Raw genomic sequence first — 22,407 nt, 5'->3', positions numbered from 1 at the left:
CAAATGGAACTTAATCCTGATGCATTTTAAAATGACAAACAAGGCAAAGGAGTACATCACAGGAGCAAAATTAGACTATTCAGTCCATTGAGTCTGCTGTGTCAATCATGGTTGATGTTTCTCAACTGCATTCTCTTGCATTTACAGTAGCATTTGATCCCCTTAATAATCAAGAATCTATCTCTGTCTTAAATACACTCAATGACTCTGCCTCCACAGCCCTCTGCAGCAATGCGTTCCACAGAATCACCACACTCTGGCTGAAGAAATTCCTCCACATTTCAGTTTTAAAGGGTCACCGCTTTACAAAGGCTGTGCGCTCCCAGGCCCTAATCTCTCATGTCCACTCTATCCAGACCACTTAATATTCTGTAACTTTCAGATTCCCCCCTCATCCTTCTAAACTCCATCGACTACAGAGCCAGAGTCCTCAAGTGAGGACTTATCCACTTTTATGCGTTTCAACACATCCAGCACCACTTCCTCTGTAATATGGACATTTTTCAAGATGTCATCATCTATTTCCCTACATTCCATATCTTCCATGTCCTTCTCCACATTAAGTGCTGATGCAAAATACTTATTTAGTATCTCCCCCACCTCCTGCAGCTCCACATATAGGCAGCTTGCTGATTTTTGAGGGGCCCTATTCTCTCTCTAGTTACCCTTTTGTCCTTAATGTATTTCTGAAAACCCTTTGGATTATCCTGAACTCTATTTGCCAAAGCTATCTCATGTCCCTTTCTGCCTTACTGATTTCCCTCTTAAGTATACTCCTACTGCCTTTATACTCTAAGGATTCACTCAATCTCTCCTGTCTATACTTGACATATGCTTCCTTCTTATTCTTAACGAATGCCTCAATTTCTCTCGTCATCCAGCATTCCCTACATCAACCAGCCTTTCCTTTCACCCTAACAGGAATATACTTTCTCTGGACTCTCTATCCCATTTCTGAAGGCTTCCCATTCTCCAGCCCTCCCTTTGCCTGCAAACATCTACCCTCGATCAGTTTTTGAAAGTTCTGACCTAATATAATCAAAATTAGCCTTCCTCCAGTTTAGAACTTCAACTTTTAGGTCCGGTCTATCATTTTCCAAAACTATTTTAAAACTAATAGAAATTGCAGTGAATCTGCAACTAAAATGATGAACAAACAAATTCAAAGGCAGATATACTTTTATTAAAAACATTCAATGACTAAGTGTTTTAGACAAAGTAACACCATGATACTTCAAAACTAAAAATGTTAAACACATTTAAAAAAAATGGGAATGTGGCAACTTTTTCCTGGTGTTTTGTGTCAAATGTCAAAGGCAATTTTATCTCCACATGGATTCAAAACTGCAATACCCAATAGTGAGCATTTTACATTTTCAGTCTTAACTTTGAGCAAGCATTCCATCACTGCATGCAAACAAAATCACTATTCAACATTTACTGCACAGGGCAAAAAAGAAAGGTTCATTTAAACATTTTGCAACTGTGTCCTACAGCTACTACAGATGCCACACACAAAGTCTCAGGAACAAAGGTGAACATTTCCAAACACTGCAAAGAAAAAGTGTCAAACAAGGAGACACGATGATACAGATGTAAAATAGGTTCAAGAGTGATCAGGCCATATACATCACCAGAAACTGCAGGATTTATTTCAGAACTTAAATATAGTTCAGTTAACAGTGCAGTTTTAAAGGAGTTAGTGAACACTTGTGGTAAAACAGCACCTTTAAGTGCCAGATTGAACACAAAAATGCTGAATCACCATTTGGCATTGAAACCTGATTAGATTTAAAATGTGCCATCACTCAAAGTTGATGCTAATTGTGGACTATTTATTCTCAAGTCCCATAGCAATGCTTTGTGAATTTCTAAAATTTCACTGATTACATGGCCATAATGGTAAGACCAGCATTTATTGCCCATTCTTAAAAAAAAAAGAGATGGCACTAGATCTTATTTTTGAACATTATTTTGCAGCAGTTTGATGTCAAGTCAACAGGGTGACTTGCTTGGTTATTTCAATGGGTAATTAAGAATCAACCAAATTAGTGGAGACTGAAGTCTCAAAATGGTCCAGATCATGTAAATATGACAGGTTTTCTTCCTCAAAGAGTTTCAATTACTTTTAAAAAATAATTTACTCATGGGATGTGGGCAGTTTTGGCCAGGCCAGTATTTATTGCCCATCGCTAATTGCCCAGAGGCAGCTAAGGCTCAACCACATTGCTGTGGGTCTGGAGTCACATGTAGGCCAGACCAGGTAATGACAGCAGATTTCCTTCCCTAAAAGGACATTAGTGAACCAGTTGGATTTTTCTAACAATCAACAATGGATTCATGGTTATTATTACCCTTAATTCCAAACTTTTATTAAATTCAAATTGCACCATCTGGCATGGTGGGATTTGAACCCAGGCCTCCAGACTATTTGCTGAGTGTCTCGATTAATATTTAAGCGATCATACCATTAGGCCATTGCTTCCCCTCTAAAGTTGGGTTTTTAGAACCTATAGCTGCATGGCCACTTTTATAAATTTTAAAACTCGAGTTCAATTCTGCAGGTGAAGTTTCGGTTCACATTCTCTGGATTATTAATTCAAGACTGGCAGTAACAACCACTGAACAAGCACAATACTGAACTTGCTTTTACAAAGCAAGACAATCAACACATCAACAACTTCATTTTCTCCAATAAGACTGATTCCTCCTGGTATAAAACTGGTAAAATAGTTACCAGAGAAGCCATGTACTACAACTGAGAAACAAGGTAATCCAGAGAGAGAGAGTTTGGAAGCCTGTGGTATTTGCATCCTATGAAATGGTTTTAGTTAAAACTTGTCCCCATCTTGATTGGAAAAAAATTAGAGGAGAAATGACTGCAGCCAAACTACTGGAGGCGGTCAGAACATTTGCCCCACTCGAATGGAATAGCAATTACAGTACAGAGTTGAGGATTTGATCACAACAAAATTCATATTTAAGGCACCTTTATGTCCTTCAAATATAAACCTTGGATTTGCACAATGTTTAACCAAAGAAAGTGTTAAATGTGACAGCTTTAACAAAGAAATTGGTTTTCAATGTTTAAAGATTAATAAAAATGAACTGGTAGTAAGCTCATTTGCAATTGGCAGATGTCATTTTGTTAGTACAGTAAGTGTACCAGCTGAAATTTCAGTTTCACAATCAGAAAAAATAAGGAAATGACACACATGGAGGAAAAACTATAACAACCAATGCTTTACATTTGATATTACTATAGGGACAAGAATATGTCCATCCTCCATGAATGTATATCATACCAAAGGTAATCGACTTATTTCACAAATTGAGTTGGCTACATGGTTAGCACTTAATGCTAACTTTTTGTATGTCCTCATTATTTGTCCTTCAATCATTTCAATGTACAGATCCAGTGGTTAAAATAACAGAACAACATTCCCAGGTGAAGAGCCCAAGGACCAGGGTTCAATTAATGTGATCAATCCCCATGTAGATCAGAAACCACATGATTCATCTCAGTCGTCTCCATTAGAATAGTGAAAGGTCAATCTCTTACCAGCGCTTCCTCAACATCATTATCAGCACAAAACGTGGCTACATGGCACTGCTCCATTGGAAAAAAGAGCAAACTGTATCACTGCTAGGGGACTGGAAAACAGCAAATGCATTCCCTTACTTCAGACAAAGATATGGACAAAAGTAGCAAAATAATAAGGTAGATCATCTTTAGCATTTTTTAAATAACCCAGTGTGAAAACATGATGCAAACAATAATCTTGAAAGGGCGGCACGGTGGCACATTGGTTAGCACTGCTGCCTCACAGCGCCAGAGACCCGGGTTCAATTCCCGACTCAGGTGACTGTCTGTGTGGAGTTTGCACATTCTCCCCGTGTCTGCGTGGGTTTCCTCCGGGTGCTCCGGTTTCCTCCCACAGTCCAAAGATGTGCAGGTCAGGTGAATTGGCCATGCTAAATTGCCCGTAGTGTTAGGTAAAAGGGTAAATGTAGGGGAATGGGTGGGTTCGCGCTTCGGCGGGTCGGTGTGGACTTATTAGGCTGAAGGGCCTGTTTCCACACTAAGTAATCTAATCTAATCTAATAATCACTTGGAAACACAAGAATTAAAGTAGAGGAAATGAAACAGTAATAGCTTCTATAGTTTCACATAGATAAAGGGACAAATCAAGCACACAAGGCAAAGGAGGGCACATGGAATGATTTGGCTGCAAGCAAATTTTAGGTAAGTTTCTTGTTCTGAACACATTTCATGGTTTTATTAAGGTCAGGGACCCGAGATTGAGGGAATTCTACCAAATGTTGTAGGTAACATCAAAATGGGAGTTGTCGCATATTTCAACCAGGACTGTGAAAAAGATGCAAAATGATATGATAGTATATCAGCCCCAATCAAATGGGGGAGAAATGTAGCTCAATACAGAGAAACAATCACAAAGGAGTACACCTTTGAATGAGGTAGCAATCTTTCCATGCCCAGAATTGTACATCAATAATAAGTGGTCAAAAATCAGCATGAAAATAGAAAGGAAATTCTATTAAACAACAGCTGCAGCTGCAGCAGTGAATCCAAGCTTCACCAGTTTATGTCTGATATATCTGCAATCAGAGACAGCGAATTAATCACTGGGATGTTAAAAATGAAATTGATGAAACAGAACTTGCTTTGGCCCTGGGCAAAAAATGCAAGTGATTTGACAAAGATTTTCAGGAATACAAAGTGCTACAATAAGGCAAACAAAAATAACATATTTTCACTGTGTCTTCAAGACCCTTAGAAGCCACAGATGTAATATTTTAAGAATCTACTATTTGAAAAAAAACTGATAGAGGTCAGCTGGAATTTAGAACTAGCTCAAAAACAGTAGGACTGTTGCTTTAAAGAGTCAAGTATTAAAGGACACAGAATGGAGGGAGGGTAGGGTGGGGCAGAGGGGTGGAGATTGGTGTGAAGGCTGGCTGGGAAAGAAATATAAATGTATGCTGTATGCTACTAGCTGATTTAATGATGGAGCCCAGTGGCTGATGCTGAGTTGCACCATTCTATGCTTGTATTAAAACACTTATTTGACCCTACAGTTTTAAGATTTCTTTCATAAGCTGTATAGATATTGGAGGGTAGCAGAGGACCATTGCTTAGCTGGATGGTTGCTTTGCAATGTGAAGTGACACCAACAGCATGGGTTCAATTCCTTCACTGCTGAGGCTACGATGGACATTTCTTCTCAATCTCACCCCTCACCTGAGATGTGGTGACCACTTGGTTAAACCAGTCATAGAGTCGCAGAGATGTACAATACAGAAACAGACTCTTCAGTCCAACTAGACGATGCCAACCAATTATCCTAACCTAATTTAGTCCCATTTGCCAGCACTTGGCCCATATCCCCCTCAACCTTTCCTAATCTTATATTCATTCAGACGCCTTTTAAATCTTGTAGCAGCCTCCTCCACTTCCTCTGGCTCATTCCATACACGTACCACCCTCTGTATGAAAAAGTTGCCCCTTAGGTCCCTTTTATATATTTCCCCTCTCACCCTAAACCTATGCCCTCCAGTTCTGGACACCCCCACCTCAGGGAAAAGATTTTGTCTATTTATCCTATCCATGCCACTCATGATTTTATAAACCTCAATAAGGCCACCCCTCAACCTCCGACGCTCCAGGGAAAACAGCCCCAGCCTATTCAGCCTCTCCCTACCGTTTAATTCCTCCAACCCTGGCAACATCCTTGTAAATCTTTCTGAACCCTTCCAAGGTTCCACACCATCTCCAGGGAACAGCTCAATGGTCCACTGGGACTATGGAGACATTCCTTTTAGACACATTCAGCTTTCACATGCCTCGTTTTACCAGAGAAAAAGTGCAAGTCTGTGACATCCCACAGGCCAACAGCAGAGAACCAGGTACATTTGCTGAGGTGAACAGGATAGGGATCCCACGCTGCCCTAATTACTTTGTTGGTGCCACTCAATGCAGTGTTTTGCATTACTTTTACAAAACAGTGAATATATTCAAGATCTTTTCTATTTAGTTTCTGTGCACGGAGCCTTCACAGTGAGTCAGGAAGGTACGAGTTATTTGGTTTCACAGTAATTTATGGTATTAGCCAATTTTGATTCTGAAGGACAGAATACATTAAGTTACAAAAGAGGCTTGCAGTAGCCTACTCTAGTGTAGGATGAGCTTCATTGAACTCATTAGCAATGACTAATGGGGCATTATGAACAGAAAGCAACTTTTACCATGTTGATTTTATCTGCTCACAAAGCGCAGAGGGATTTCTGCATTTCCAGTGCAGGGGTATGTTCCAATTATGCCATATTCCCTCTGAAGAAAACGATCAGTGGATGAAGAAACACTTCCATCATTTGTTCTTTGAGATAACTATAATTGCAACAACTGCTTGTTCAGAAGTAGTATGTACATTACAAAAACACAAACTGTACTAGGTAGTGTCCTTGTCTCATAACTAGAGCTCCAGGTTCAAGGAGGAGAGCTTCATCACTTGGCAATATAGGACACTACCAAGAAATAAAACAGGAGTAGGATAAACAGACAAGACCTTTTCCCTGTAGTGGACATAGGTTTAGGGTGAGAGGAAACATTTAAGGAGGTAAGGGGCAACTTTGTCATGTAGAGGGTGGTGCATGAATAAGGTGCCATAGGAAGTGGTGGAGGCTGGTACAACTATAACATTTAGATTAGATTACTTACAGTGTGGAAACAGGCCCTTTGGCCCAACAAGTCCACACCGACCCGCCGAAGCACAACGCATCCATTCCCCTACATTTAACCCTTCACCTAACACCACGGGCAATTTAGCACAGCCAATTCACCTAACCTGCACATTTTTGGATTGTGGGAGGAAACCGGAGGACCCGGAGAATGACTCTGCGCTTTGTGAGCAGATAAAATCAACATGGTAAAAGTTGCTTTCTGTTCATAATGCCCCATTAGTCATTGCTCATGCACAATCTCCCCATGCAGACATGGGGAGATTGTGCAAACTCCACACAGAGAGACGCCTGAGGCGGGAATTGAACCCAGGTCTCTGGCGCTGAGGCAGCAGTGCTAACCACTTCACCACCGTGCCATTTAAAATACATCTGGATGGATATATGAATAGGAAGGGTTTAGAGGGATATGGGCCAAGTGCCTGATAAATGGGACTAGATTAGGCTAGGATATCTGGTCGGCACGGACGAGTTAGACCGAAGGGTTTGTTTCCATACTGTTCATCTCTATGACTCTAAAACTGTCCACATACACAAATGGTCAGCCCAATGAAGTAGGAGAATAGTAGTAGGAGCCTCTATCATCATTACGCCTAACTCCACAGGCCACAGCACGCATGGAAAAATATGGGTAATGCTGTAGCAACTTGGACTCCCTAAGAGGCTGGGAGACTGAATGGCCAGCACAGATCACATTGTGCCAACAGCACAGAGCTATTCCTGTTCTGGCTGGGATTGATTCAGGACCTATCTACTTTCCTAACCCATGGCAAAGGTTGTACATCAGACATTGCCTTTGGGTACAAAACTCAATAGTTCCATTGTCTTACATAGAATCAGTACTATACATAGCACTTCTACAGTTTTATAATGCAAAATTAAAAATGAATACAACCAATTCCCATTCTAGACAGAATAATTAGACCCAGAAACAATTATACACAAGTAATCTCACTGGTTCAGGTGAAAAAGAAACTCAGGATGGTTGTACATTTTTGCAATTGAACTTTCAGAACTGTTATGGAGGCAATGCTTAACAATCATGATTGAAGGCATCGTTTGAACATCACACATCTGTCAATTGCACCTATATATTTATTTTATCACATTAATTTGTTTTTATCCACCCTAAAAGAGTTGGTTCTTATTTGATGCTGGTCACATTCCACTTTGTTGTCAAAGGTCATTTGACTGTAACTGCAGTTGACACTTAGTACAAACAGGATTGTAGACGTTTGCATGTGTAAACCCAGTGAGGTTCACCTTCCTTTATGCAGCAACCACAACTCACTCTTGCACTCATGAAATGGCCCCAGCTTCTGTAAAGTCTTTTGATCCTAATGTTAACTTTCAAACCATGCATGTAACCTAACACTTTTTGGCTCAGCTGTTTATTGGAACTTATTGAACCATTAGAGACCTTAGTTCCTCCTCTGCACTTCCCTTTTTTGCCAACAGATACTACAAGCCTTGATAACAGACAGTACAATTCTTTATAGCTGACATGAAACAGCCAGTGAACAATTATTGCAATTAAAGATAGATTTTCACAAGTGACGGAACTAACACCACAACCTAGCTTTGAAATATTTCCAGTGTAACTGAGTTTTGGTTTTGGAGCTGGAACTTTAAGACAATAGGTGCAGGAGTAGGCCATTCAGCCCTTCGAGCCTGCACCGCCATTCAACATGATCATGGCTGATCATTTCTAATCAGTATCCTGTTCCTGCCTTATCTCCATAACTCTTGATTCCACTAATTTTGAGAGCTCTATCCAACTCTTTCTTAAATGAATCCAGAGACTAGGCCTCCACTGCCCTCTGGGGCAGAGCATTCCACACAGCCACCACTCTCTGGGTGAAGAAGTTTCTCCTCATCTCTGTCCTAAATGGTCTCCCCCGTATTTTTAACCTATCTCAGCAAATACAATATTTACAGTTCTCGGACTAGGGAAAGTTAAGGAATGCATTTTCTATCCCCACCATTGCAACATTCCAAATAAAATGACCACCATTGAATGGAAGTAAATTGGAAAAATAAATACCCCTCAAATAGGAACAGGAGGCCCTTCAGCCTGTGCATCCCTGATCACTCAAAGGTTTAAGTGACTGCAATCAGCTGCTAGATCTGATGTATTAGAAAAAGACAAGAATTGACTGGAGTTACAAGAGCAAACATTTTGTTTTTCAACTGGTCCAAAGGTTAAAGCTGGAGCCTTGCTGGGGCTTGAGGCACTCTGGAGTTAGCACAAGCAGGATATGCGAATTAGCTGACCTACATCAGTACTGGCGCTTCAACAGAAATGAGGAAAGCAAAGGAATGCCTAAGAACTTATTTTAAAAGGTCAGCAACTCAGTACTTTGTTGAAGCTCTTCATTTTGCATCATCAGAAGAGGTGCAAGCATATCAAACTTCAGAGTGAACAACTTACATAGCTAGAGGAACGTGACACTATTTGTTGGGAAGTGGGCTGATTAGTCAAGGTATTGTAATGGAGAATTCACAAGGAAACAGTTATCCTCCAAGTTTTTATTGTAAAAGGCACAATGCCTGGTCATATTGCTGTCCTGTTCAGAGTTCAGGGAGCATTAAGTACACTGAAAGTTATACACAAGTAGGGAACTGCACATAAATAGCACTCTTTTCTCATGTGGTACAAACTGCTGCTTCCAGTCAAATTTACATTGTTGATCTAACTTTGATGAGTCAAGATGAAACAAGCTCAGTGTGTCTCTTACAAACATAAGATATTTACTACCACGCAACTATTAATTTCAAAGGCCTTTAATTCTGATCTGTTGAAGAGACTTGCACATAACTTGGAATAACTATTAGAAGTGGATCACAGCAAAATCTATTCTAACAAGCAACATTTTTCTTTGAAGGACTTTTTTGTTTAAAGTCAATGCTTACAATCAGATATTTTTCTTAAAAATGCTAAAATTAGAATGTGGACTTATTCCATTTGTTGCCTTGCTGCATTGTACTGACACTGAGCTTGTCTCTTCTGTAGTGCAATTTCTTAAAAAAAGGCAAGTAACGATTTTTGGACAGTATAGAATTGTTTTGGAAAACAATGTTTCTGAGCTATTTTGGTTAAAGACCACAAAATAGGGCACAATAAACCATGGATGACATGCTGCCTGATATTAATTATGGTACACTATGGAAAAATAAAGCAATTCATAGGAAACAATGATTTAGACCAAGAATGTGTGGTATAAAATGCTGGTAAAACCAACATATAAAAACACCCAGCTGGATAAGCTGTTGAGCAGACATACAAATGAAGGGCATTCAACAACCAGATGCATTTTGGCATCAAATTACATAAAATATTCATTTCTAAAATGTTTAGCCATCCAGATCCAAAAACAACTGATTTAGAGCAAAAGAGAACAGCACACCCACTGCTGACACAGTGACATCTCATGTAAATTTAATATTTCCTCCTGGCAGCTACTTTATACATTGAGAGGGAATATATGAAAAAGGTACCAGACTATAAACAACATTGTTTACTAATCAGAAACAATCTAATCCTAAACTTTTATTCTGAAGCCCTAACTTTGATAAGGGAAACTACAATCACAGGAAGAAAATTAAGATGGAAATAATGTGATATGAACCTAGCAATAGTAAAAACCATTCATTTCCATTATAACATTTAACACAGACTTGAATATTGAAACCAAACCATGATTTCACTGACAATGCCATTTGTACCAGTATGTTCATCAAGGCCGTGATTAGCTGACCAAGTCAGGGACTGGTATTTGCACAGAGTGCAGCTTCAGTCATACATTTCTGAAGAAGTTTCATTATACTTTGAATTTTAAAAATGCCATTCGTATGCTGTTCAAAGGGGGACACCACCACCTGTGAACTGATGCATCTCATTGCATCCTAGACTTTTACCAGTTGCTTCCAGATGGTGCAATGCAAAATGGAGGACAAACCCATTCCCAGTCAGATATCTGGCTGTTACGAGCATAAGTCAGCATTAGGACTGAGAGCTGGGTCGTCCCATTATGTAGATTCATCTACTCAGAATTGGCTTGAAACCATCAATACATATTGTACCCACTGTTTGCTAATCAAGATGTGGTCAAAATACCTTATGCTAGATATTGGTTTTAATTTCAGCCTTTATTTTTGAGCTCCTCTTGATGTTGAAGTCCAGAAGCACCCGAAGGCACATGCACGAGTGTGTTAAGGTGTTGCTCCTTCAAGGCCCTCATTATGCAAAGATGTATCAGGTCAGCTTGTGCCATCTAATCACAAATTCAGCAAATCAAATTATTTCCATTTTAATTCAGAAGGCTGTAATAAAAGATATTCTAAATAATCCATTTAATGGAATCTCCCCATCAAAAAAAAGCAGGTATATTAGCCGTGCTATTTCACTACACTGTTTCTCTTCCTTAAGAGGAACATTGACAGAATAAAGAGATTTCTTGAAAGATCTTTGGATATTTTCTACGCTTCAAGTCCTTTATCGTCTTGAGCACAATGTACCAGCCTCATCCAATCAATCCACAGGCATTTTCTTGGCACTTTCTTGTATCCAAGGCTCGGTTAATTTTTCTGTTTAACATAAAGGGGGAAAAAAACAGTTGGCCAAAGTTATTTGCATTGCAATCTGTCTGACAACCCATACAACATGCAATATTACCTCTAGAGATTCAGGCATCCATTAAATCAGAAGGAATTTGAATGCATTTTTCTATACCTCTTCTAAGACCTAATGAACAAACAAAAAATGACTATTACTTATAACAATTTTAAACTTGACTAATCTGCTAATCAGCACTGATAAACATGAAAGCCCATCTCTTCACTCCTCTCAAAGCAACACTTGCGTAGTTCCGATGAGTGCCAGCAGAAATTCAATATTTCACCCAAACTCCCAATCCCCAGGTTAATACCAGTAACAAAAGGTGCCCAAACTCCACTGACCAGGACAGTCCAGATTCACTACCCATTAACTTTGTAGCTTCAGTCTGGGTCATTCAACAATGAGCAAAAGGTATTTACTTTTTAATGAATTAGCACTCCCTAATCCAAGGGTTCAAGGTTGACTGCAATTAGAGATTACATAATGCTTTGTGGGACTTATTACTACGTCAAGCATCAGAAGCAGTTTATAAACATGAGATTTAGATTATATCTCATTTGACAGAAGTGTATGAGATTAGATTAGATAAGGTACACAGAGATAATGCTCCCAATCAGCTGAAGGCATAAGGACTCACTAGCAGGAAGATACTGGGGACAAGAATATTTTTTTTAACTCAATTGAACATTTTAACTGGATAGGCACTCAAAAGGAGAAAAAAGGGCTCAAGGTAGAGTAGAGAAGTATAGACTAGCTTTAAAAAAATGCTTTTCCTCAGGATGCAAGAGTCTCTGGCCATTACTGCCCATCCGTAGTACTCATGAGAAGGTGCCACTCCACTATTCTGTCTGAACTATTATACAAGCTGGCAGGGACTTGATTTCAGCCTGGAAAGAGTCCATTCAGTCAATGGCTCTACAACTATACACGTTGCCATTTAGCTATATCCCACCAATACATCAAGGATAAAATTTAAACAAGACTAATTGATGCCAATGACAAACATACCATTAAAAAAATCCCAAGTAAGAAAGCTGAGAAATTGTCAGTGAGAAGTATGACCAACAACACTGTGATCACAAGGTAAGGAATATAATTCTTCACACAGCTTCATTGCAACTTCCTAACAGTAGCATGTTTTGTTATATGGGCATACTGCTCCCAACTTACAGGAAATTTGTAATTATTCCCAAAATATTAGTATTTTACTATTTGCAGACATAATGGCACAGCCGTCATTGCACAGCTGCCATAACGTCTCACACGTACCTCTCGATTACGATCAGCTTCTTGCTCTTTGCCATAGCGTGAGATGCTTTCCCTTTCTTCATCCTCCTCATCCCGGTCATCATTCCCACTGTGGTTTTTACAGTATAGCCTACCAAATAAATTTAACTTTAAGAACTCTCATAATTGGATTCCAGTTTTTAAAATGCAAATTCATCTAAAAAATAACAGCATAAAACAAAACCTGAGCCAGGGAATCTTGAATTTTGCTGATAACAGGCTGGGCCCATACCCATTGGTGTTGAGAAGAATGGGAGGTGATGTTTTTGCATGATACAAGATCCTGCAGGGACTTGATAGGGTTGATGCTGAAAGGATGCATCCCTTGTGGGAGCAACTAGAACAAGGGGACTTAGTTTAAAACCAGGTCACCCATTTAGTATGGACGGGCCTGAGAGTCCTCAGAGCAGTGGAATGAGGGTCATTGAAAAGTTTGTGTTGTAAGTGTCACTTGATGACACTGGATATGTCAACAGCCAATCACCTTGAAGGTTGATATTTTGATGATGATTTGCTAACTGTCCAGGTTGAATTGGTCTTGCATTTGTGGACAGAACAATTTACCAGATTTTCAGGTAGATGCCAGAGGTATAATTGTATTGGAACAGCCTAGCTTGGTAAGAACACAAGATCTAGAAGGAGTAGACAATACTTCCGGCCAGGTTTGTTTTACAACTTAATACAAGTCACGGTTGATTCAATTTTCTGCCTACTCCAGCTAAGTTTTAAACATATGCGAAATTGGGAGCATTCAAATCCTCTGGCATAGAGAATTCAAAAGATTCATAACCCTTTAAATGAAATAACTTCTCATTTCAGTCCTAAATGACTGCGCTGTTATACGGAGACTAATGTCTGCCTTGTTCGAAACCCATTCTCTTGTTTATTACTCATCTAGGTTGTACCTCACCAAATGCTGAGTTTTGGTTGCTTGGCTTTATGAAAGCAAAATCATGTTCAATCAATTTATTGGAATTCTTTGAAGAGTTGACCATTTTGGCAGGAAGAATATAAAAGAAGCACGTTTTCTAAATGGTTATCACCATGCACCTTAAACCTGGTACTCTTACTACCCTACATCGGTACTGAAGAGAGTGAATGTTAAAGATGATGGATGGGGTGCTAATCAAGCAGGCTGCCTTGTTATGGATATGGCAAAATTTCCAGAGTGTTGAGAGCACAGTACCCTTCTGGAAAAGTGGTGAGTATTGCCCTTAACCTACATTGTGGATGGTGGATTGGCTTTGGGGATTCAAGTGGTGAGTTACTCTCAGCAGAGTTCTGTCCTGCTCTTGTAGCGACAGTATTTGTAAGAAATGGTGCAGTTCAATACCTGGTTGGTGAAAGGTCCCAGAACATTGAGGGGGAGAGAGAATGGAGGATTCAGATGGCAATACCATTGAACATCTTCCTTGGGAGATAATCACTGCTGGGCATATTTGACTGCTTCCATAAATGTGGAGCGATTACAGGATTAAAGTGAACTCATCACTTTCTGAAACTTGACAATACTAGTCAAGCCAATGCAAAGGACAAGTAGATTAGTTATCTACCTCAGCTAATTCTGAAGAAAGGAGAACTCAAAAACCCAACATTGTTGGACTCCGTGCAAATGAGAAGTGTTGTCTGCAGTGGGGGATAAAAAAAGTTTGATGATGGAACATCAAAATCCACCTCATTAACTGAGTATCTCGAACCCTTAAGGCCTAGTTACATGACTGAAATTTCTGGTTTGTTTGTTGAATCACCTTTCACTGTACAAATCTGTCTACTATTTGTCAGTCTGCTTGTAACACCTGATGGGTAAGCTGTTCCAGGCTTGTCTGAATGCCTGTCTGTAATTGCAATACGTCTCAAAGATCTGATGCCTGCAAACAAACCTGTGTCTAATTTGAAAAATGAGCTAATGTCCAGTTTACAACTACGAAGCCATCAATTCAAAGCTGCTTCAAAAGCTATTTTTATGCTCAGCCAACTGAATAAAAATGGACTTACTGAACGCTACTTCACATAGTCTGAGTCTGATATCTTTGATCTTGATTCCTAACTTCCTTCCTTTCTCTTCTTTCTTGAATATATGCACAAACAGCTGTACGTCAGGAACCAACCCCCCGGATTTTGACTGCAGCAATAAACCCTTTATCCGAACCCAAAAGGATGATTAAACTGGATGCTGTAAACTGCGTCGGGGGAAACACAAAAAACTGCCCATTTTTCGTTTATTAAAAATACAGAATATAGAAATAATTATTTAGAACAAAGAAAATTATTCAATTCATCTCTTCTTGTCAGTGACATTGGTATTATATAGAATGAATCAAATTAGCTGAAGGCTAGCACTCAAGATGGTGGGGACCTCAGGAGGAGGCCAAGATGAAACTTGCATGAAGCTCAACAAAAGGAAGAAAGTATACACTCTGGAAAAGATCAGAGTAGGGAAATCAGGAGGACAAATAACCATTAGAACAGGATACCTGTAGATCCCTCGGTCAAGATTCTCAATAAATTTGGCTCGATCTTCAACAGCACAGTGGTAATGGTAAGTCTTGATGCAAGCCTTTATTTCACACCCAATGGTTGCGCCTATTTGACTGCACAATGTACATTTCTGAAATTTTGTAAACAAATTATTCAGACTTCAGAAAATTTAACATTGTACTGATGAGCACTCAGGTAAACAGGACAGAATTCTAGAATTTCCTCCATTTCTATCACAGCACCAAACATTCCAATAATCATTCCACTTCAAAGAGCCCATCATCAATAGCACCACCCTAGTAAATATTTCATGAATACTGAATTGCTGGCATGAATTGTACAGCTATTGAATAATCTAATAAACTGTTTAATTCTTAAGTACATTGAAAGCAAAACATTTTGATTACACACTTGAAATGGGAAATTTTGTACGGCTATGAAAAAAGTGCTTGGCAGTCAGATTAATAGCAGTTTTCACAAGCCAGCACAACACACATCTATTATTCATATAGATTCCTTCTGTGCTGCAATCATTTTATATTCATGTCCATTATTACAATGTAAGCAGTAATAAGCTTCAAATCCACTCAAAATAAGTAAAAGCTGTCCTTAATTTGGTCAATGAAATATAAATTACAGGGTGCATTATGGAGTAAACAGTTAACATTTTGATTTGATAGAAATTACATTTGAAATGGTGGCTGAACAGGAACAAAAGCATCATTCAGAACAGTAAGTTATAATACAATTTTACAAATTAAATTAGGATACAAACCATTCTTTTTCCCCTCTTGATTTCTTGAATGACTGTTTTAATATCAAAATCACCAAAATCTTTTCTAGATGAATTTGTGAGTTGGACAGTACCAGAAGAAAACAGCTGTAAATAAAAACAATGCTTATTAAAATTTTGGTAGCTATACAAACTAAGAATAAGCCATTCAGCCTTTGCGGACACACCGCCATTTAATAAGAGGTCATGGTTGATATGATTGTATGCTCAAATCCACATCCTGCCTACTCCTGATAACTTCTCACTCCCCTACCTTGGCCTTAAAATTATTCAAAGACTGGGCTTTCACCACCTTTTCAGGAAACTTCTGAAGACTCACAACGTGTTCAGATAAAATTTCCCACCTTACTATTTCAAATGGATGACTTTTTTAAAAAAACTGTTTGAGATTCTCCCAAAAGATTAACCATTCTCTCCACTGACAAGAGACCTTACGATTTAAACAAAAACATTTATTGCTGGAAAAACTCAGGTCTGGCAGCAGAGACAATGCAGTTAACATTTTGGGTCCAGTGACCCTTCTGGTCTCCACAGATGCTGCTAGACCAGCTGAATTTTTCCAGCAATTTTTGTTTTAGTTTCTGGGGTTTCCAGTATCTGCAAATCTTTGGTTTTCTCCTCCCCCTCAGGATCTTTTGTTTCAATTAAGTTACCTCAATCCTCTAAACTTCAGCAGAAACAAATCTAACTTGTCCTAGTATCCAATACTGCACATCATAAAGCTATGCTTAACTAAACCAGTGTGGTAAATGGGAATAGACAGATCTTACAGATTAGGTGAAAGTGGGTATTGCAGATGCTGGAGATTATAGTCACGATTAGTGTGGTGCTGGAAAAGCACAGCAGGTCAGGCAGCATGTGAGGAGCAGGAAAATCGATGTTTCAGACAAAAGCCCTTCATCAGATCTTATAGATTCCAGATGAAGGGCTGCCTGACTGCTGTGCTTTTCCAGCAACACACTCTGGACTCTGATCTCCAGCATCTGCAGTCCTCACTTTCATATAGATTTTATAGATTGTTGCAGTGTTTTTAAACTAGGCTTGAGAGTGGCCAAAGACAAAGTTCTGAGCAGTTTTGAGACAAAGATGTAAGTGCACATTATAGTGTAATACAGTAAGGTCTAACTGCAACACTCCAATTAAACACCTGCAGTCAGATTCTGGCGTCACTGGCTGACAGAGTTGCTTTCCTTTAAAGTCTGCACAAATCACTATTTAAAAACAATTGATTTCCAAAATATCAATGTCAGATATTCATGAAACTTTAGAAATTTCTCATGCTTGATTCACAATTCTCAGTTTTCACCAAGGCTAAATGACAATATTCCTGGGTCTGCTCCCAGCGTCATTGCTAGCAGAGCTGTTTTGGGCTGAGATTCTCCCCACCACTCCCTTTTCTTTTTGTTGGTACTTTTCCTCAGTCTCGTGGAGGACAGCGAGCAGGTCAGGCAGCATCCGAGGAGCAGGAGAATCGACATTTTGGGCAAAAGCCCTTCATCAGGAATCAAGGGTTTTTGACTGAAACATCAATTCTCCTGCTCCTTGGATGCTGTCTGACTTGCTGTGCTTTTCCAGTATCACACTTTTGACTCTGATCTCCAGCATCTGCAGTCCTCACTTTCTACTACCCAACTTCCAGCAGTTAATCAGAAAGCAACTGTTGACGCTGCAGCTCAACATTGCAAGATTATTCTGACTGGTCTTGCTGTAACCATGCAGCAATCTCAGGATCCCTGCTTCCACAACATTTGTCCTTGCTACTCTCGCAATCACAGATTGCTTCTCCAGAATGGAGGCAGATAAACTGTGACTGGAGAAGTGAGCATGGGAGAGACAACATCACTGTTTGGGTTCGTAGTTCTGTCTTGCCTGTGCTTGCAGCTCCTCCAATTAAATGCCTACAGTTGGCTTTTGTTGCCACTGGCTTTCCTTTAAAGGCCTACATAAAAACAGCAGATTTCCAAGATGTCAGTGTCAGATATTCACCAAACATTATAAATTTCTCAACTTTGGTTCACAATTCTCAAGTAGCTTTCACTAATGACATGAATCAAAGTGATCATAAAACAGCAGATATGTAGATGCAAATCAAACCAAGGGATTGCAGATCAGAGAGAAATCCTATCCAAAAATATCAATAAGGATGTTTTATCATTATTAATGAAATTGGAGAAGATTGGAAATGTAGCCAGACATTTAAATTCTTGTACATTTTCCACATTCATTGAGGTGCTATAGCTTGACACCAACATTGATTTAACCATCAGTGTAACACTGCAACACTGAACCAATTGGGAATTTCACCGAAGGCACAAATATCACGGCAGTCAGTTTTTTTTTAAAGAAATTAACTTGTGGGATGTAGGTGTCATCAACCAGGCAAGGTCCTAGAAGGTATTAGTGAACCAGATGGATTTTTATGATCAAAACAGAAATTGCTGGAGTAACTTCAAGCCTGGTACCATCTATGGAAAGAAGGCAGAGTTAACGTTTCAGGTCAAATGACCCTTTGTCAGAACATTTTACGACAAATTTTATATACATAAATGATTTGGAGAAAGATATAGGTGGTCTGATTAGCAAGTTTGCAGATGACACAAAGATTGGTGGAGTAGCAGATAGTGAAGCGGAGTGTTAAGAGAATGCAGCAAAATATTGACAGATTGGAGAGTTGGGAGGAGAAATGGCAGACAGAGTTCAATCCAGGCAAATGAGAGGCGATGCATTTTGGAAAATCCAATTCATGAACAAACTATTCCAGTAAATGGAAAAGCCCTGGGAAAACTGACGTACAGAGAGATCTGGGTGTTCAGGTCCATTGTACCTTGAAGGTGGCAACACAGGTCGCTTGAGTAGTCAAGAAGGCATACAGCATGTATTCAATACCCCATCGATGAAGGAAGGCAAGAGTTGGCAGGTCATGTTACAGTTGTATAGAACTTTGGTTAAGCCACATTTAGAATATTGCATACAGTTCTGGTCACCACATTGCCAAAGACAACATAGATGCTTTGGAGAGGGTGCAGATGAGGTTCACCAGGATGTTGAATAGTATTGAGGGCTAGCTATGAATAAAGGTTGAGTAGATTCGGAAAGACGGAGGTTGAGGGGGGGGGACCTGACTGAGGTCTATAAGATCATTAGAGTGGTACCTGGGGGCGAAATTTGCTAATGTTCTTCCGGTGGGTTTAACCTAATTCAGCAGGGGGATGGGAATCTAAATTATAGTTCAAGTATAGAGGAGGCTGAGAGTAGGGAGGTCCGAAATAAGGTTTCAGGGTTGCAAGGCGGCACTGGCAAGCAAAAAGTTGATTTGAGTGTGTCTATTTCAACACCAGGAGCATCCAGAATAAGGTGGGTGAACTTGCAGCATGGGTTGTTACCGGGGACATCAATGTTGTGGCTATTTCAGAGACATGGGTAAAGCAGGGACAGGAATGGTAGTTGTAGGTTCCGGGATTTAGATGTTTCAGTAAGAACAGAGAACATGGAAAAAGAGGGGGAGGTTGTGGCATTGTTAGTCAAGGTCAGAATTCCAACTGCAGAAAGGACATTTGAGGACTTGTCTACTGAGGTAGTATGGGCTGAGGCTAGAAACAGGAAAGGAAAGGTCACCCTGTTTGGAGCTTCCTCTAGGTCTCTGAATAGTTCCAGAGATGGAGAGAAAGGATACCAAAGCTCATTCTGGATAGGAGCGAGAGTGACAGGGTAGTTGTTATGGGGGACTTCAACTTCCCAAATATTGACTGGAAATACTATAGTTCAAGTACTTTAGAGGGGTCAGTTTTTGTCCAATGTGTGCAGGAGGGTTTTCTGACACAGTATGTAGACAGGCCAACAAGGGGCAAGGCCACATTAGATTTAATTATGGGTAATGAACCCAGCTAGGTGTTAGATTTGGAGGTAGGTGAGCACTTTGTGATAGTGACCACAATTCAGTTATGTTTACTTTAGCAATGGAAAGGGATAGGTATACACACCAGAGAGTAAGAGCTACAACTAGGGGAAAGGCAATTATGATGAGATTAGACAAGATTTAGGATGCTTAAGATGGGGAAGGCAACTGCAGGGGATGAGCACAATAGAAATATGGAGCTTATTCAAAGAATACCTGTGTGTCCTTGATAAGTATATACCTGTTAGACAGGGAGGAAATTGTCGAGAGAGGGAGCCGAGGAAGGAGGCAGCTTATGTTAGGATGAGATGTGATGGCTCAGTTAGGGTGATTGAGTGTTACAAGATAGCCAGGAAAGACCTAAAGAGAGCCAAAACTAGCAAGGATGGGACATGAGTTGTTGTTGTTGTTGACAGATAGGATCAGGGAAAACCTAAAGCTTTCTATGTGTATATAAGGGATAAAATAATGACTAGGCTAAGATTTGGGCCAATCAAGGATAGTAGTGGGAAGTTGTGCGTGGAGCCAGAGGAGATGGGGGAAGCGCTAAGTGTATATTTTGTGTTAGTATCCACACTGGAAAAAGAATGTTGTTGTGGAGAATACTAAGAAACAGGCTACTAGACTCGACGAGATTGAAGTTCACAAGGAGGTGGTATTAGAAATTCTGGAAAGTGTGAAAATAGATAAATCTCCTAGGCCAGATGGAATTTATCCTAGGATTCTCTGGGAAGCCAGGGAGGGGATTGCTGAGCCTTTCGCTTTGATCTTTGTCATCGTTATCTACAGAATAGTACCAGAAGACTGGAGGATAGCAAATGTTGTCCCCTTGTTCAAGAATGAGACTAGAGAGAACCCTGGTAATTCTACAACAGTGAGCCTTACTTCAGATGTGGGTTAAGTGTTGGAAAAGATTATAAGAGAAAGGATTTATAATCACCTCGATAGGAATAAGTTGCTGTGGTTCTGTTCGCCGAGCTGGAAGTTTTTGTTGCAAACGTTTCGTCCCCTGTCTAGGTGACATCCTCAGTGCTTGGGAGCCTCCTGTGAAGCGCTTCTGTGGTGTTTCCTCCGGCATTTATAGTGGCCTGTCCCTGCCGCTTCCGGTTGTCAGTTTCAGCTGTCCGCTGTAGTGGCCGGTATATTGGGTCCAGGTCGATGTGTTTGTTGATGGAGTTTGTGGATGAGTGCCATGCTTCTGGGAATTCCCTGGCTGTTCTTTGTTTGGCTTGCCCTATAATGGTAGTGTTGTCCCAGTCAAATTCATGTTGCTTGTCATCTGCGTGTGTGGCTACTACGGATAGCTGGTCATGTCGTGGCTAGTTGGTGTTCATGGATGCGGATCGTTAGCTGTCTTCCTGTTTGTCCTATATAGTGTTTTGTGCAGTCCTTGCATGGGATTTTGTACACTACATTAGTTTTGCTCATGCTGGGTATCGAGTCCTTCGTTCTGGTGAGTTGTTGTCCAAGTGTGGCTGTTGGTTTGTGTGCTGTTATAAGTCCTAGTGGTCGCAGTAGTCTGGCTGTCAGTTCAGAGATGTTCTTGATGTACGGTGATGTGGCTAGTCCTTTGGGTTGCAGCATGCCCTCGTTCCGTTGTCTTTCCCTTAGGCATCTGTTGATGAAATTGCGAGGATATCCGTTTTTGGCGAATCGTTTGCAACAAAAACTTCCAGCTCGGTGAACAGAACCACAGCAATGAGCACCCGAGCTACAAATCTTCTCACAAACTAGGAATAAGTTGATTAGGGATAAGAGGGATAGGTTGATTAGGGATAAGTTGATTAGAGGTTTCGTGAAGGGTAGGTCGTGCCTCACAAACCATATCGAGTTCTTTGAGAAGGTGACCAAACAGGTAGATAAAGATAAAGCCGTTGATATGGTGTATATGGATTTCAGTAAGGCATTTGATAAAATTCCCCATGGTAGACCACTGCAGAAAACATGGAGGCATGGGATTGAAGGTAATTTTGCAGCTTGGATCAGAAATTGGCTAGCTGAAAGACAGAGGGTAGTGGTTGATGGGAAATGTTTATCCTGGAGTTCAGTTACTAGTGGTGTACCACAAGGATCTGTTTTGGGGCCACTGCTGTGTGTCATTTTTATAAATGACCTGGATGAGGGCATAGAAAAATGGGTTAGTAAATTTGCACATGACACTAAGATTGGCACAGTTGTGGATAGTGACAAAGGATGTTGTAGGTTACAGAGGGACATAGATAAGCTGCAGAACTGGGCTGAGAGGTGGCAAACAGAGTTTAATGCAGAAAAGTGAGAGGTGATTTACTTTGGAAGGAGTAACAGGAATGGTAAGATTCTGTGTCATGTAGATGAGCAGAGCAATCTTGGTGTCATGTATATGGACCTCTCAAAGTTGACACCCAGGTTGATAGGGCTGTTAATAAGGCATATGGTGTGTTAGCTTTTATTAGTAGATAGACAGGCAGATCTGTCAGCTTGAAATCAATAGTGGGAAAACTAATGGAAGTCATACATGGAATTAAAAAAAAGACAAGTTAATACTAGTCAACATGGCTTCTCTCCACCTTGGTGGCTCCCTGTCTTCAGTCCTGATAA

General features: G+C 40.1%; 1 protein-coding gene across 6 annotated transcripts in view; it reads right to left on the bottom strand.

Annotated features, from left to right (window-relative positions):
* Positions 1 to 1,167: 1,167 nt before the first annotated feature.
* The window catches only part of phf6 (PHD finger protein 6), a 77,135-nt gene continuing 55,895 nt past the window's right edge, over positions 1,168 to 22,407 (bottom strand). For 5 of the 6 annotated variants that reach the window (XM_043714343.2, XM_043714339.2, XM_087991819.1 and 2 more), the window contains 4 exons: positions 15,918 to 16,022; positions 15,139 to 15,272; positions 12,647 to 12,755; positions 11,435 to 11,503 (listed from right to left, as the gene is read on the bottom strand). In XM_043714343.2, the coding sequence (XP_043570278.2) occupies positions 11,486 to 11,503; positions 12,647 to 12,755; positions 15,139 to 15,272; positions 15,918 to 16,022 (366 nt within the window). In that variant the 3' untranslated portion in view covers positions 11,435 to 11,485. Of the gene's footprint in view, positions 11,347 to 11,434; positions 11,504 to 12,646; positions 12,756 to 15,138; positions 15,273 to 15,917; positions 16,023 to 22,407 lie in introns of those variants that run through there. The other variant, XM_087991821.1, reaches the window with a different exon arrangement.

The sequence above is a fragment of the Chiloscyllium plagiosum genome, unplaced genomic scaffold, assembly GCF_037043375.1.
Source record: "Chiloscyllium plagiosum isolate Xiang-an unplaced genomic scaffold, Cpla_swu_hap1 HiC_scaffold_11, whole genome shotgun sequence".
Lineage (NCBI taxonomy): Eukaryota > Metazoa > Chordata > Chondrichthyes > Orectolobiformes > Hemiscylliidae > Chiloscyllium > Chiloscyllium plagiosum.
The sequence above is the reverse complement of the archived record's forward strand: the minus strand, read 5'-3'. Positions and strand labels throughout refer to the sequence as shown.